The sequence below is a fragment of the Anser anser genome (assembly GCF_964211835.1).
Source record: "Anser anser genome assembly, chromosome: 1".
NCBI classification, from domain to species: Eukaryota; Metazoa; Chordata; class Aves; order Anseriformes; family Anatidae; genus Anser; species Anser anser.
Window position 1 is genome coordinate 16,472,600 of NC_139720.1, and position 14,110 is coordinate 16,486,709.

Sequence of the window (14,110 nt, forward strand, 5' to 3'; positions counted from 1 at the left end):
TTTTATAGCATTTAAGGGACTGAGATTTCAGTTGGGAACGTTTTCACTCCTTGTCATTCACAGAACATCTGTGAGTAGTTTACAGTAAAACTTGGCACTAAGCCACAGGGATTTGAGTTTTCCTAGTTATAGAGGAGATGGTCGATCAACCTAATTAACAAAATAATGTTTTTCTTCCAATTCCATGTGAATTTTGAATAAACCAGGAATACATTTTTAATAAAACTGACCGAGACTTGCCTTTAGGTGTTGAGAAGGGAAGCAATTTTTTTCCCATGGATACAGTTGGAGATTTTACGGATATGACTTCAAGACATTCAAGAAAATGGTTTAACGCTTTGTAGTCCGGTTCTGTGAAGGTTCTTGTGTACTGGGAGTGCACGTATGCCAGTCAGGTGATGGTCAGTGCCATTTTTCATGAAATAACTAGCTTGTTTCTGTTTTGAAACAGTATGATCTGGGCCTTTCTTGCCTTGCAACTGCTGTTTCTGTCACTGCATCACATACAGAAACCAGGAGCAGAACAACTCCCATGTTTCTCAGATAATACTGAGAAGATGGAGAAAGATTCACTGAGATATGAAGAGATGCATTGTAAGCCAAAGAAGTTATGACCCTGTACATTGGAACACTGGGATTAGGAGTACATAAAAATGCAGGATTTTGTGAAAATTCAAAGAAGTGTTTCACTGAGTACTCAGATGTAATGATCACTCTCACCTCTGTTGTTTCAATCCCTTACTTGTCAAATGTGGGTAGCAGCACTGGCTTACCTAGCAGGTACCATGAAGATAAATTCACTGTTTTTGAGATGTGTATATCCCCTCATTGAGGTGCGTAAGTAAACCGAATGCTGAATAAATTTAGATTCCACTGAAAATAGACTATTTCCTACGTTGAAAGTGTCTTAACAATTACCTGTTGTTCAGTCACAAATGATACTGCTTTAATACTTGTATGTGTGTTTCTAGGTAATAAATCCAAAGAAAAAAGGAAAAAAGAAAAAGTATATTAATTCTGGAACAGTAAGTATATATTTATAATATGACTGTGTGCTCTTTTCTCTTGAAATACAGTGTAGTTGACCTGTAATGTAACAGGGTTAGAACAGAACCTTTGTGAAGGCTACAACAATATACTATTTACTATACTACAGCATTTCTTTTCAGATTTTCTTTTGAATAAATCTGATAGAAGTTATTTTCAAGTGTGCTGTTAAGACGCTAATGATTTTAAAAATGAATCATACCAATGTTGGAGACAGATTCTTGAAGTTATATCACTGGACACTATTAAATTTTATCTGAAACATATTTGCATTTTCAAGAGTCAATTTTATTTTTAAATTTGACCACTGAGCTAGCATCAGTAAAAGCTAGTAAGTCATGCCTACCATGCTAAACCAAAAATAGTCATAATTTGTTATTACCAACAGGTTTTTGTAAATCTATCTTGAAAGATCTGTTAGTATAGTTTGGGATGAGAGTTTAATGTCCTTTTGTCCATATTCTGTTATGAACCATTTGCTAGCAATGCAAATTACTCCCTTGTAGTAGTTTAAACGGCAGGCAGCTAAGCACCAAACAAATGTTCACTCACTCTCCACCCTGCAATGGGTTGGGGGAGAAAATCAGGGGAAAAAAAAAAAAAAAAGTGAAAAACTTAAGAGTTGGGATAAAGATAGTTTAATAGGACAGAAAATTGGGGGGGGGGGGGGGGAGGGAGGTATTAACAATAAAACAAAACAAAACAAACAAAAAAAGCAAGTGATGCACAATGCCATTGTTCACTGCCCACTGATGCCCAGCTAAACCCTGAGCAATGGCAGTCCCTTCAGGCCAGTTCCCCCAGTTTTATTGTTCAGCATGATGCTACATGCTTTGTGATATCCCTTTGGCCAGTCTGGGCCAGCTGTCCTAGTTCTGTCCCCTACCAGCTCCTTGTGCACCCCAAACCTCCTCACTGGCAGGGCAGCACGGGAAGCCAAAAGTCCTTGACTTTGTGTAAGACCTGCTCAGTAACAACTAAAACATCAGCACGTTACCAGCATTATTCTCATCCAAAATCCAAAATACAGCTACCATACCAGCTACTAGGAAGAAAATTAACTCTATCCCAGCCAAAACCAGGACACCCTTCAGCATTTTCTCAGCTTCCATGTTCTGGCATCCGTGATACTCAAAACATCATCTATGAAAAAATAAACATAAATGTTGAAAAACTGTATATTAGAAATCTAAGCAGAATTTAGATATGATTTTTATTTTATTTTTTTTGAAAACACATCCAGGATGTGTGGGGTTTTTTGCACATGAAAAGTTCAGCAGGGCTACTTCCATTTCCAACTATAGCCTTGAAGGAAGAAATTGCCATTCTCACATTCTTCTATAAGTCTGTTCATTAGTAAGAAAATGATGACTTATTTTGTACCTTTATTTTAAAAGAAAAGAAGTAGTCACAAGCAGTCTGTCCATGAAAATTTGCCATGCAAGATCTGATTCATTAGATAATTTATGTTTTGCTAATATATCCCTTTTATTAGACTTTAAGGTGTTCGAATAAATTCTATTAGGATATTTGTCTGCATTTGAAAGAATGTACTTTACTCATGTTTGGGCAGACAGAATCAACTGTGCCTTGTTATCCTTGGTCTCAAATTACATGGAAATTTACAATAAATGGTTTGGTGTTAGTAATTTTTTATCGTCTTTCCTTCTTTGCCAGTGTTCTCTACCGTTGCTTTTATAATTTCTTTATCAATACCTTTTTGTCCCTGTTTGCTCTTACTTCTATTCTGTCTTCAAGTTTCCCTTAAGTTTCTCCAAATCGTCACTTTCCTGTGTGTTTGCCTGCAGTTTTGTTTTTACTTCTTTCTGTCATTCACCCAACATATTAATTGTCCCAACAGATATCTAAACCACCATCATTCTCACTAATGGAGTGCTGGCTTCTGGAAAAATTTTAGCAAAGTGGATATAGATCCTTGACTGCTATCTCACTGCTGCTTTTAAGGGATACATAGATCGTTGCCGTCTCAATTCATTATTCTTTAGGAGGTCATTTTAATTTCAGACATACAAACTACATGCTAAGCAGAAATGTTTCTGAATACGATTAGTTTCGAACAAAGCAGTCAAATTTAAAATTCACTATACAGAAATTGTAGCATTGGTAGCTACTGTCTGTATGGAAGTAAACACTTTGGCCATTTATGAAGAGTATTGTCTGTGTTTTTTACCTTTTAAAATTAGATTCACTGAAAACATTTGCTTAAATTAATTAGGAACAACGTGACCGACCACTTGTAATAATAGATGAACCCTTGAAATGACTCTGAAGTGGGAAAATGCATAGAAATTTTAGTCTTATATTCAAGACTATGCTACTTATAGTCTGGTAGAACTTTGTTATGATCTTTTGTTCTCAACAAGAAAAGTAAATTGGTGGTTTGAAACTTCGCAAGTCACTAAGAACCACAGAGAAGCTGTGATGAAGGAAGTAAGATAGAAGACAATTACTACCTGTAATCTTGTTCTGAATGTAAGTTTACATAATAGAAATGTTTGCAATTTTTATATTTTGCTGCAATTGGAGGCAAATAAAATCTACCTCATTTTTTATTTCTTGTATGTAATTTCTTTCTGTTTTGAATAGTTGCATAAGCAGTTTTCACCGATAGCCTGATGCATTTTCTGTTCTGAGAGAATTTTGTGTCACTTTGTAAATAAAATCAAAATAATATGGACTGAATTCTTTGCTTCATGAATGTTGTGCAGCATATGAATATCTTGAACACCAGATCTTTAGTTAAATTTCTGTGATTTGAGTGCTGCAAATGCCAGTAACACTGCCTGTGTCTTGGACCCATGTAATTTCTGAATGATGAAAGCTGAGAGTGAAGAAATTTCTTATCTTCACATATTTATATAGTATATTCCACTTTAAATATTTATATTATAAATGTGTGTGCGCATATATATATATATATATATACACCTTACTAGTTTTTTTTCATTCTTGGATTGTGTCAATACTCAATGCCACTTTTAATGTGAGATGGGAAATAACATAAATAATTGTAATTGAGTTCTTCAAACAAAGTTGAAGTACTCAATGAGTACTTCAGAAGGAATAATTACATTATCGTCTGGCCTCTAATATTCACGTAGAGAAGTAGTATATAGTGATCAGAAGAAATGCACGTGGTAACATGCCCTGGAAAATCATCTTCCATTCCCTATCTTTCACTTAAAAAAAACACACACACCAAAACAAAACAAAACAACAACAATTAAAAAATAAATTTAGTAGACTTCCAAACTTGTTTCTTCCCTTTCAAACACTGCTTCTTGAAACTATTATTTCATTGTTTTTTACATCTTCTTTTTTCACCTCCAAAAACATTGTGCTTATGTGTCTACTTGTTCAATTGGAAAATGACAATTCATATCTTACTCTCTTTTATTTGCTTTCAGGTAACATTGCTTTCCTTCCTAATTGAAACAGAAGTTTCATTCCTTGACTATATTAAAGGCGGGTATGTGATTGGTAACAGTTTTTTCTTGTTTTCACAGTCTCATTGTAATTCACTAATAATTTGTATTTGTACTTTGCATATGCTGGCTCCAAGTAATTTCTTTTTTCCTTATTTAGATAGAGGCTGTACTTTCTTATGTAAAACCTCCAAATAGTTATTGATGTCACTTAAGTTATGGAGCTTCATTTATAATGCTGGAATAGGTATTGGTACAAAAATAATGACATTGAGTAATGACGTTTGATCAAGTAGTGATAATTGGATTAACTGAAAGGGACTTATCTATATACTATATCCATCTCTATGTATTACACTAGTAAAATGCTGATTTATTTCTTCTGATTACACTGACCTTTGGTGTATTTAAAGTTGGCATTTATTTAGAGCCTTTCCCCCTCAAAGACATTTTTTTCATATTAATTAACTAACATTTATAACACATTCAATTTCCCATTTATCATTATTTTCCCAAAAGGAAATGACCATCCATCGGTGTTTACCAAAAGTTTGCACAGAATGAGGTACATGTGTACATGGATGAAGAAATGGTTCTACTTCTGATATGTTTGTTCTTTGAAGTGTATTGGATATATCTATGCCACAATTTATTACTCCTCATTCATTCAAAGTTTGTCTTTGCAAGGAGGGTATAGAAAAGGAATGGAGGAATCAAGTTTTATATCTAAATTTGGAAAGAATAGAGTGGGTACACATATAATCTTTTCAGGTTGGGTTATCATGTTTCTCACTGAGATGTTACAATGCTAGTTAATAAGCTCAATTATCTGCATTCTGTAGACAAATAATAGAAATTCTGAATACAAATAATACTTTGTTATTCTTATTGATATTTTGTGTATTTCTCTGTAAATGCAAATCAAATAAGTCTTGTGGTATTAATAATTACCACTTGTAAAGATTTTTCCTCTTTTTTATAAAGGATTGGAGTATAATTTAGTGGAATGTGCTTAAAAGTCTGAGCAGTAATACTTATCATTTAATTATTTTATACAAAGTCTTGTTTGGTGATTCATACAATTATTTCTAAGTACATGACAGTGAAAAACTGTAAAGGTTTTTATAAAATGTTACCTTTCCTTCTGCAACCTGTGCAATTTTGGTCTGTGGAAGCATGAGCAGGAGATCAAACCCCAGAGTATTTTTCTTTCCTTTTCTCTTCCTTCCTTCCTTCATCTCATTTAATACTACTACATATCAGTTTCAGTCCAGTTAACAGGACTTGGAGGGAGTAACAGGTTTTGGAGGGAGGGGGAAGTGAAGATTTCCTTATTTATCAGTCTGTTTTCCCATCAAGTATGTTTTCCAACATTTTGGTTTTAGTTCCCTGTTTTTCTTTCAGTTAGTTAGGCAAGGGAAAGAAAACACTGAATCTGCAATAGGCACGATATTGGCTCTTCTTTAAACGGATGCCTGTGAAACACTTCATGTTCAAAACTTTCATTGTAATAGATTTGAAGTGTCTAGAACTAATACTGATTTAATGGAAAAGTTGACAGCTTTAACTGTAACAAATTGGGATTACAGTATTGATTTGACTTGTATTTTGAGTCTGCATGTGTTTAATTGGGATATTCCATTATAAGTATCATCAATGTGACTGTTGCTTTTTTTTAAAGAGCCATGAAGAATGAAATAGTAGTTTGTGCATAAATTCTAATTTAGTTTTATTTCAGAACACTGGATTTTATATTAGTATGTTCAGAAAGAGATGGATGTCTCTTTTACATCTGTGGTGCATCAAGTGGCACCATTTTGGTAGCTGGCTTTTCCTTGTGTCTTGACACTTAATCACATTTTACTACACTGACCTTCCCACATTTAAAAGAGGGTACATTGTACTAAATATATGTATATATATTTCAAAATGAGATTTCTCCTACCACTTACCAATTGATAGCGTATTTTCCTATCAAAACACCTCCCAGTATATGATTTAGCCAGGAATATGAGGGATATTGCCTTGAAGAGGAATGCAGTTGAAATAATCCTGGTTTATAGGAATGACTGTGAAACAAGCAAACAAAAAATCTGTAAAGGTAGATTAGTTTATAGGTTGCTCTGTTTTATCCGGAAGAGAAACTGGGACCGAAAAAGCTGCAAGACTAAGTATACAGAAAGGATATTTCTGTACAAAAGTTTCTCAGTTGACTTACTAGAGTAGGGTGTGAGCTAACATGCTACTTTAGACATTTGTAAATCATGAAAATTTCAGGAGCCGAATCCTCTTTCAATCCAAAAGTGTTGTCATCTTTTCTGTCCCAGATTAGTGGAGGACAAGAGGAAATGTTTCCCCACCATCATGTTAAAACTTGCCCTCATCCAGGTTTTCAGATATGAACACCCACATGCTGTTTGGATCCTAAAGGCTTTGGGCATTCATTTTTAACTGAGCTGTATCGAATCATTGATGGTCAAAATGGAAATTTAAAACTGCTTTTATGACAGCTATTTTCATCCAACCAGCGCAGCATCTAACGTAGTGACATACATATTTGATGTTCTGAGGAGATCTTGTTGAGCTATAGCTGTGAAGCAAGGGCTGCTATAGCTGTGTATCTTAGAGGCTTAACCAGGTATATTGTATCCTTAGAGAATAATTAGAATAAAACTCTACAGGAGGAATATTCTGTATTATACAGCTTTTATCAGGAAAAGGTTCTTTATGCTGATACTGCATTTGCAAGCATCTGCAAAGAGGAAATAAAAAAATTACTGTCACTGGGGACTTTTTAGACTAAATGCCATGGTGACGATACAGACCCTTGGCAGTGTTAGTTACTCCATTAGCTCAGTTACAGATTTCCACACAGTAAGTGATTCTCAAACCTTCACCAGCTCCCCCCTGCTAACAGACCAGCTGTTTCTCTCTGAAGCCACAGGAGGAAATTCGTGTTTTCTTCCAACGTGCTGTTTAAAAGTCGGATGCTGTCAAGCCTAGTCAAAAGCTACAACCAGGCTTAGTTTGTTCCCTTACGTGTATCAGCTCTGACAGAGCTCCTATTGAAAGAGGTTAGCTTTTACCTTGCTCTCCCAAATACACAAACAGAGTATCTGCTCTGTGGTGAAGGTTTATCTATCTGTGGTGTCTCTCTACCGGCTAGATGGTGACACTAGTGATGTCTCCAGCTTTGAGTCCACAAGGCATGTTGCTGTGCTTGGATGCCCTCTCTGAGCCCTCTCCTGGGTCAGGACATTCAGCACCTCAGCCTGCCAAGCAGATGGCAATGTTTTAGCATCTTCTGCACACTGTCTTATGACCTTGCAACCTCACTGAAGTGGTGGTGTCACGAGCTTCTCATTAAGCTGTTTGACGAGTGTGCAGCTGGAAAAGCAGGGGCACAACCTCAGTAAATGACTTTCCTAATTAGAAAGAACTTACTTTGGAAAATTCTAGGGAATTAGAAATATTTTAAAATAACGACAAAAAAAGTCTTGGACCTTTGCCTCAAGTAGTTTGTCCTTTCCATTTCCCAGGGCCTTCCTGCCTCTCATTGTGGGAAATTCTGCTAGCATGTTACTATTCTGTGTTCATTAAGGATTTTAGATGTGGCAGTGTCTCCTTCTGCAGGTCTTTTGATTTCTCTTTACAAAGTTTGTCTTGCCATTCAGAGCAGTATCCCTTACTGGACACACCTTTTTCCATCATACATTAATGTAGGAAACTAGAGTTCCTCCTTCAAGTTGGACTTTCTGTATAAAAAAATACTGATCTGAGGGAACGACCAAATATGATAAATCATGAACCTTCTACTTTCGGAAGGCCATGTTTTAATAAAATATGAGGTTTGTAATAAAAAGGAGAGTTCATAAAATGGTATCTTTTTCCATAACAGAATTCTCATTGTTAGAGCAGTTAAGTTTCCCCAAGCAATGATTTTATCTGTCGAGTCTTCCATAGCGGTGTTCTGTGATAGCAGCCACATCACATGAACCAGACTTTTCTTTTTTAAGCGTCTCACCAAGTCAGCAGTAGCACTGTACATTCCTTGTCAGTGCTGAGGTCAATATTGCTGCGTGCTTATATTGAAGAAATGAGGTGCAATGCTATATCAGCTGAAAACAAAACAAAACAACAAAAAAACATGCAAAATGAATAGAAATGTTTACTTTAATTCCAGCATTTCAATTCTGCATCTGTAGAACAGCTCTAAGGTCCCTTTGCTTCACAAGTATGCTGAGGAAATAAATTAATTGTGAAGCAATAGTGATAAAGGTCATTAAAAGTCACTAAAGAAATGAACAGTATTGTCATCAGGGCAGTGGGTTGGTAGTGTGCAGTAAATGCAACAGACTGCTCTGAGGATAAATGGAAATACTGAGTGTTGCCCATCCCTTGCCTGTTCTTCTTTGAAGAAGATTCTACTCTTGGGTGTGGGGGGTAGGAGAGATGGGTGGGTTTCAGACTGTGTCTGATCACGTTATTAATGATGGGCATGTGAGTTGATAGGTTGGGGTTGAATTTAGGAACTTGATAATTTTTGACTACTTCTTATACTCACTGCTTTTCTAGCCCTTTTAAATTATTATTTTTACTTTGATATCTGTATAGGTCAAACAGTCACCAGTATGGTGATTTTATCTTTTCACAAAATGATGCATTACAGAACTGACTAATTGTACCTAAATAGAGTGTGGCTTTACCATAAAATTCAGCATAGAATGCCTTAGGTCTTCTGTGGTTTGTATGTACTAAATTGTTGTCTTGTAAATTGCCATTTTCTGTAGCATAGTACTGTGTAGATTCTATGCTTCTCTAAACTAAAATCTAACCAATATTGTGCCACTAAGTTTGGGAAAATTCCTTAAATGTGAGGTATTTTTGGTCCATATTGCATCTTAAGTGCGCTTTAGTGGCACTTTAAGATTTTTAGAAAAATGTACAGAGCCAACAACATAGCATTCATATATTACTGTGAAAAAGAAGCTTTTTGGTTTTCAAGATTTCCTAGGTGTAGGTGCATGCCTTCTGCTTTTTGTGTGTGTTGAGAATCTTTGGTTTCCAACCAGTTAATGTTTTTGTGTGCTTTTGAGCACTGTTTGTAAAATTACTTTCTTGCTGTTTAGAGTAATACTGTACGTCCCTTCTAACAGCATTCAACTACTCGTGAAAACACCCCAAGTTTCATTCACAGTTTTCATATGAATACTTGTTTAGATTTCCTCAGCATCATAGGAAACAGCTGTTTGTATTGTTTTAAAGTCTAAACTAGATTGTCCTGAGTTAAACCCTAAGGTAGCTCAGCATATCCATCCTAAATAATCATTATTTCACTGCAGTTATTTTTCATATTTCAGGTGTAACTCTAAGCTTGGAAGGCTTTTTTAAAAACAACCAGTTAACCATCTTAGATAAAGCTTCAGTTTTCTTGGTGTGTTTTAAAATTTGGATTGTTTAATCATGCATCTAAATTTGTCTTGAAGACTTCAATTTCAGATGCTTTTTTAAAATTTTGAGCATTTTTATACCAAATGAAAGATTTTGTGGCTACTGTTCATTACACAAAATATAGCAATCAAATATCTTGTCAAAAGCCAGGTGTCAGACCGTTGATATTTAATCTAAATATGCATGAGTTAAATCTGTTCAGTAATTTTTGAAGAGCTTTGCTAATTTGGTCAGCAAGTTCATAGTGGTGAAAGGCAGAAACTTGAAGGAAGATATAAAAGACTTAGTCTGAGTAAAAAATCAATTTTCATATCCATCCAAACTGTTCTGCCTGATCAGAGTCTTACTAGTTAAGAGATTATCTCCTGAATGGCAGTAGTTTGTCCTGAAAGAAGTTATGGAACAAAATTGTATATAATGGGATTGCCACTCGTTAAGTCCATTAGTGATTAATTTTTCTGATAATAATAATATGCTAACAAGTGCATGATAATGGCTTTACTTAGCTACTGCTCAACATTCTTGCCCCCAGATTTTACTTTTATCTTCCAAAATTTTCCTTGATACACTCACTCAAAGTATTGACTATATTCACGTGAATGAAATCTCCTGCCAAAAAGTCTGCTATCCTCTCCAAATATATTATATATAGCATGATTTCAAACACATTCTGACTGAAGACATGATTTTAGTGTTAAGAGCAGGTTAGTAAAACCCTACATGCCTTGTCAAAGTCATCCAAGACTAGAGCTAAACTATGTCCAAGGAAGAAGCAGTGTTAATGTTGAAAATAAATTAATAATGTACATGGATCATAATAACCTTACTGTTGATTTAGAATTTTTCCCAAACATTTAAAAAAAGGAAGAATTGAGTAAATTAACTTTTTTCAGTATGCTGATACAATGGTGTTGTGTAGCTCTTTGTTGGAATCCTATAGAAGTGTTTTCAATGCGTTTTTTTTTCTGTATTAGAAAGTCAGTGTCCTATGCTTTGTCCTCAACCGATATCATTTCTTGTTTATTTTTCCATATAACAGTTAAGCTATTGATAAGATTTGTATTTGCTTATTTTACAGAACCCAAATCAATTTCACAGTAGCTATTGACTTCACAGCCTCAAATGGTAAGAATAAAAATAAGTTTCTTCTATATTTAAGTGTTGTGTTCAGTTTTAAAGCACTGTTTTGAGATAGTGTATGTGTGTGTACCTATATCAGTGTTGTACTTAAGTGCTTTGTATTACTAATTATTTGTATACTTGTACCATCTGGAATCAGCTGAGCAATTACAGACTAGAAACCAATTCCTGTCCAGAAAAGCAGGACAAACAGAACAGCTGGATTCTTTATTTTTTATTTTTTAAAAAAGCTATGTGCAAAATTAAACAAGTAGGAACAGTTTGCAAATATTTCTGTACTTTCTGATTTTTTGTTTATGTATTTATTACTGCTGGGAGAAAGTTGGCTAAATTAGAAGATCCCCTTGAGAGGGACAAACCAAAGGAGTTTCAGGTAGAGTGAGGCTGAAGTGTGATGAAACAGAAATAAATTTTGATTCTCCTCCAGAACTACTTTCCAAATCTCATAATACTTTTGTATATTTCATCTTAAAAGTACGTGTAAAAGTATTGTATGTTATAACAGTGATACAAATTTACAAGTTTAATCACAATTTCTTGCTGCCCTTTCAGTAGTGGAAAAGGTTATAGCTGCTACTATTAACCTATTAAAAATGTATTCAGAACATTGCATTTTTACATGACTTAACCACAAGTATGTATATAGGAAATACATATTTTTTCCTTTTCATGATCTTTTCAATTTCTGCTTTCTTAGATTTCTGTCATTTTTAGGAGAGAAAATCTGGGAGTGATTCAGTTGTAAAGTAAACCTGACTCTTGCTTCAACAGGTAATCCTTCACAGCCTACTTCACTGCACTATATGAATCCCTATCAGCTGAATGCTTACGGCATGGCACTGAAAGCAGTAGGTGAAATAATTCAGGACTATGATAGTGATAAAATGTTCCCAGCTCTAGGTTTTGGAGCTAGGCTGCCTCCAGATGGAAGAGTATCACATGAATTTGCATTGGTAAGCTAATAAATATATATAAATATTTTTTGAATTTCTGTACTGCAACCAAATTTACGGAATTAAGGTTTTAGTGTTAAGTAATTACTGGGCAAGTAAAGAACAGAATATGCTAATTCTTATGTCTAAAAGACTACTTCAAAATTTTCATGCTAGTGAAGTTACTGACAGAAGTCCAGAGTCAAGAAGTCGCTGTAGGCCAAAAATAGTAATAAACCTCATCTGTAGCAGCATGAGAAATAAATATTTGAAAGATTTCAGTTTGAAGCTAATGTATCTTAACATGCAAGTGAACCAAGATCCAAGATAATCTTTTATTATTGTTGTTGTTCTCTCTCATTTTCTGGGATCTCTTTATCTTTTACAGGCTGCTACTTTAGAGATTCCTAGAGACAACTAAGTGGAGTATAGGATGAGGTTATAGGAACAAATCTGAGATTTCGTATATGTGCCAGTTAAATTACAAAGCTAAAATCTAACTGGATTTGCTAGAAAGGTTAATGTGTTGAAACTGGTGTTTGAGATTAGTGTGGATGTTTATCTATTTGCTGAGTTTGAGGGTTTTGTTCTTAACTGAGTAGGATAAAGTTCTCAGCAAATGTAGGTGTATCAGGTGAGTTTCAGTTAGATAGCAGCAAAGACATGGCAGAATAGACTGGTGATTGTAGATATGTATTCCATCTGTTAGTGTGTGCTAGAAACCTATGCCACATTTCAAGGAGAAGTTTTCCATATGGATGGCAATTTGAAGCAGATGTAATTGCAGATATTAATTTGAATCACAAACTTTCCTTGGTCTTCTTTTAGCAAGTTCAAAAATATGGATACAGATAGTAAGTAAGACTATTAAAACAGCAGAATTATTCCTGTCTAGTTTCAGATTTTAAAAGTTTATTCTAAAATTAATTCAATTAACACATAAGGCATTGTGTGTGCTTTTACAGGAGGAATAAACAGTCTTTCTTCCTTCTTGCAGACCTAAACATGCGTAGTTGTCTCCAATTTAATTCTCAGCAGTGCTTTCAGCACTCTTTTTTAACATTCCAGATCAATTCCATGAAAAATCCCCTTTGCTTTTCTAGATTCCAAGGGAGATGCAGTGTACTTTAGAATAAGATACTGGCACATTAAGTCAATGAGGTGTTGGCATAAGGAAGAGAGTAAGGTGATTTGGAAGGTTTGAAGCCTTACATGGTTATCTATGTAGCCTGACACGGATCATTAATCTGGAATTTACCTTTTGTATTTGTATTATCATCTGAAATTAGGTATCCTCATAGAGTCGTCATAGAACTAGATAGTAAAATGCCTACTCAAAGAATTTACAGTCTTATGTGCAAGTCCCAACTAATTCTATGGGTTTCCAGAGAGTAAGTTCATTTCTTCATCAGTTTATACCAGACCTAAAATGAGTATTCCAATGCAGAACAGTATCGCAAAACGACAAAGAGGTTATAGCTTACCTTATACTCACATACTGTACGAAGATCAGGATTTGGCTCCCATTTCTTTTTCTTCATGCTTTTAAAATAAGAGATTATTGAGACATAACTGTGCTCCTAAATATGATTTCAGTTTTACATCAGTCCTGTAATTCATACCTTAAATGCACACAGAGAAATGCTTGTTACTGTTCCATATAAGGACTGTTTAATTCCCTTTAAGATGGTATTTATGTCTGGGAACCTGTGCCAGTGATTCAGACTGCATATAACATGAGGCTGCTAAAACCTTCTTCTACAAGCAATTAATATTCAGAACCAGTCATAGCTCTTATATTGGACATTGCTAGCAAACTCTTTGAAGAGATCCTTAAATTCTTAGGTCTTCGCCATTTAAAAATGGACACTGGATAAATTTTCACTAAGCTGCATCATTTTTCCTTTGTGATTATTTTTAGTGATTATTTATCTCTTACTTTCATTAGAATGGAAACCCTCAAAATCCGTACTGCCATGGCATTGATGGAGTAATGGAGGCGTATTATAGGAGTCTAAAATCTGTCCAGCTTTATGGACCTACAAACTTTGCCCCTGTAATTAACCATGTAGCGAGGTAAGCATAACAGGTGCT

The 14,110-nt window shown here is 34.9% G+C and overlaps 1 protein-coding gene across 2 annotated transcripts in view; it reads left to right on the forward strand.

Moving 5' to 3' along the window:
- CPNE8 (copine 8) overlaps positions 1-14,110 on the forward strand; it is a 105,258-nt gene that overhangs the window by 73,035 nt on the left and 18,113 nt on the right. For both annotated transcript variants that reach the window (XM_083820037.1, XM_083820038.1), the window contains 5 exons: positions 972-1,025; positions 4,476-4,537; positions 11,023-11,069; positions 11,856-12,037; positions 13,965-14,092. In XM_083820037.1, coding sequence (XP_083676163.1) covers positions 972-1,025; positions 4,476-4,537; positions 11,023-11,069; positions 11,856-12,037; positions 13,965-14,092 — 473 coding nt within the window. The remainder of the gene's footprint in view (positions 1-971; positions 1,026-4,475; positions 4,538-11,022; positions 11,070-11,855; positions 12,038-13,964; positions 14,093-14,110) is intronic.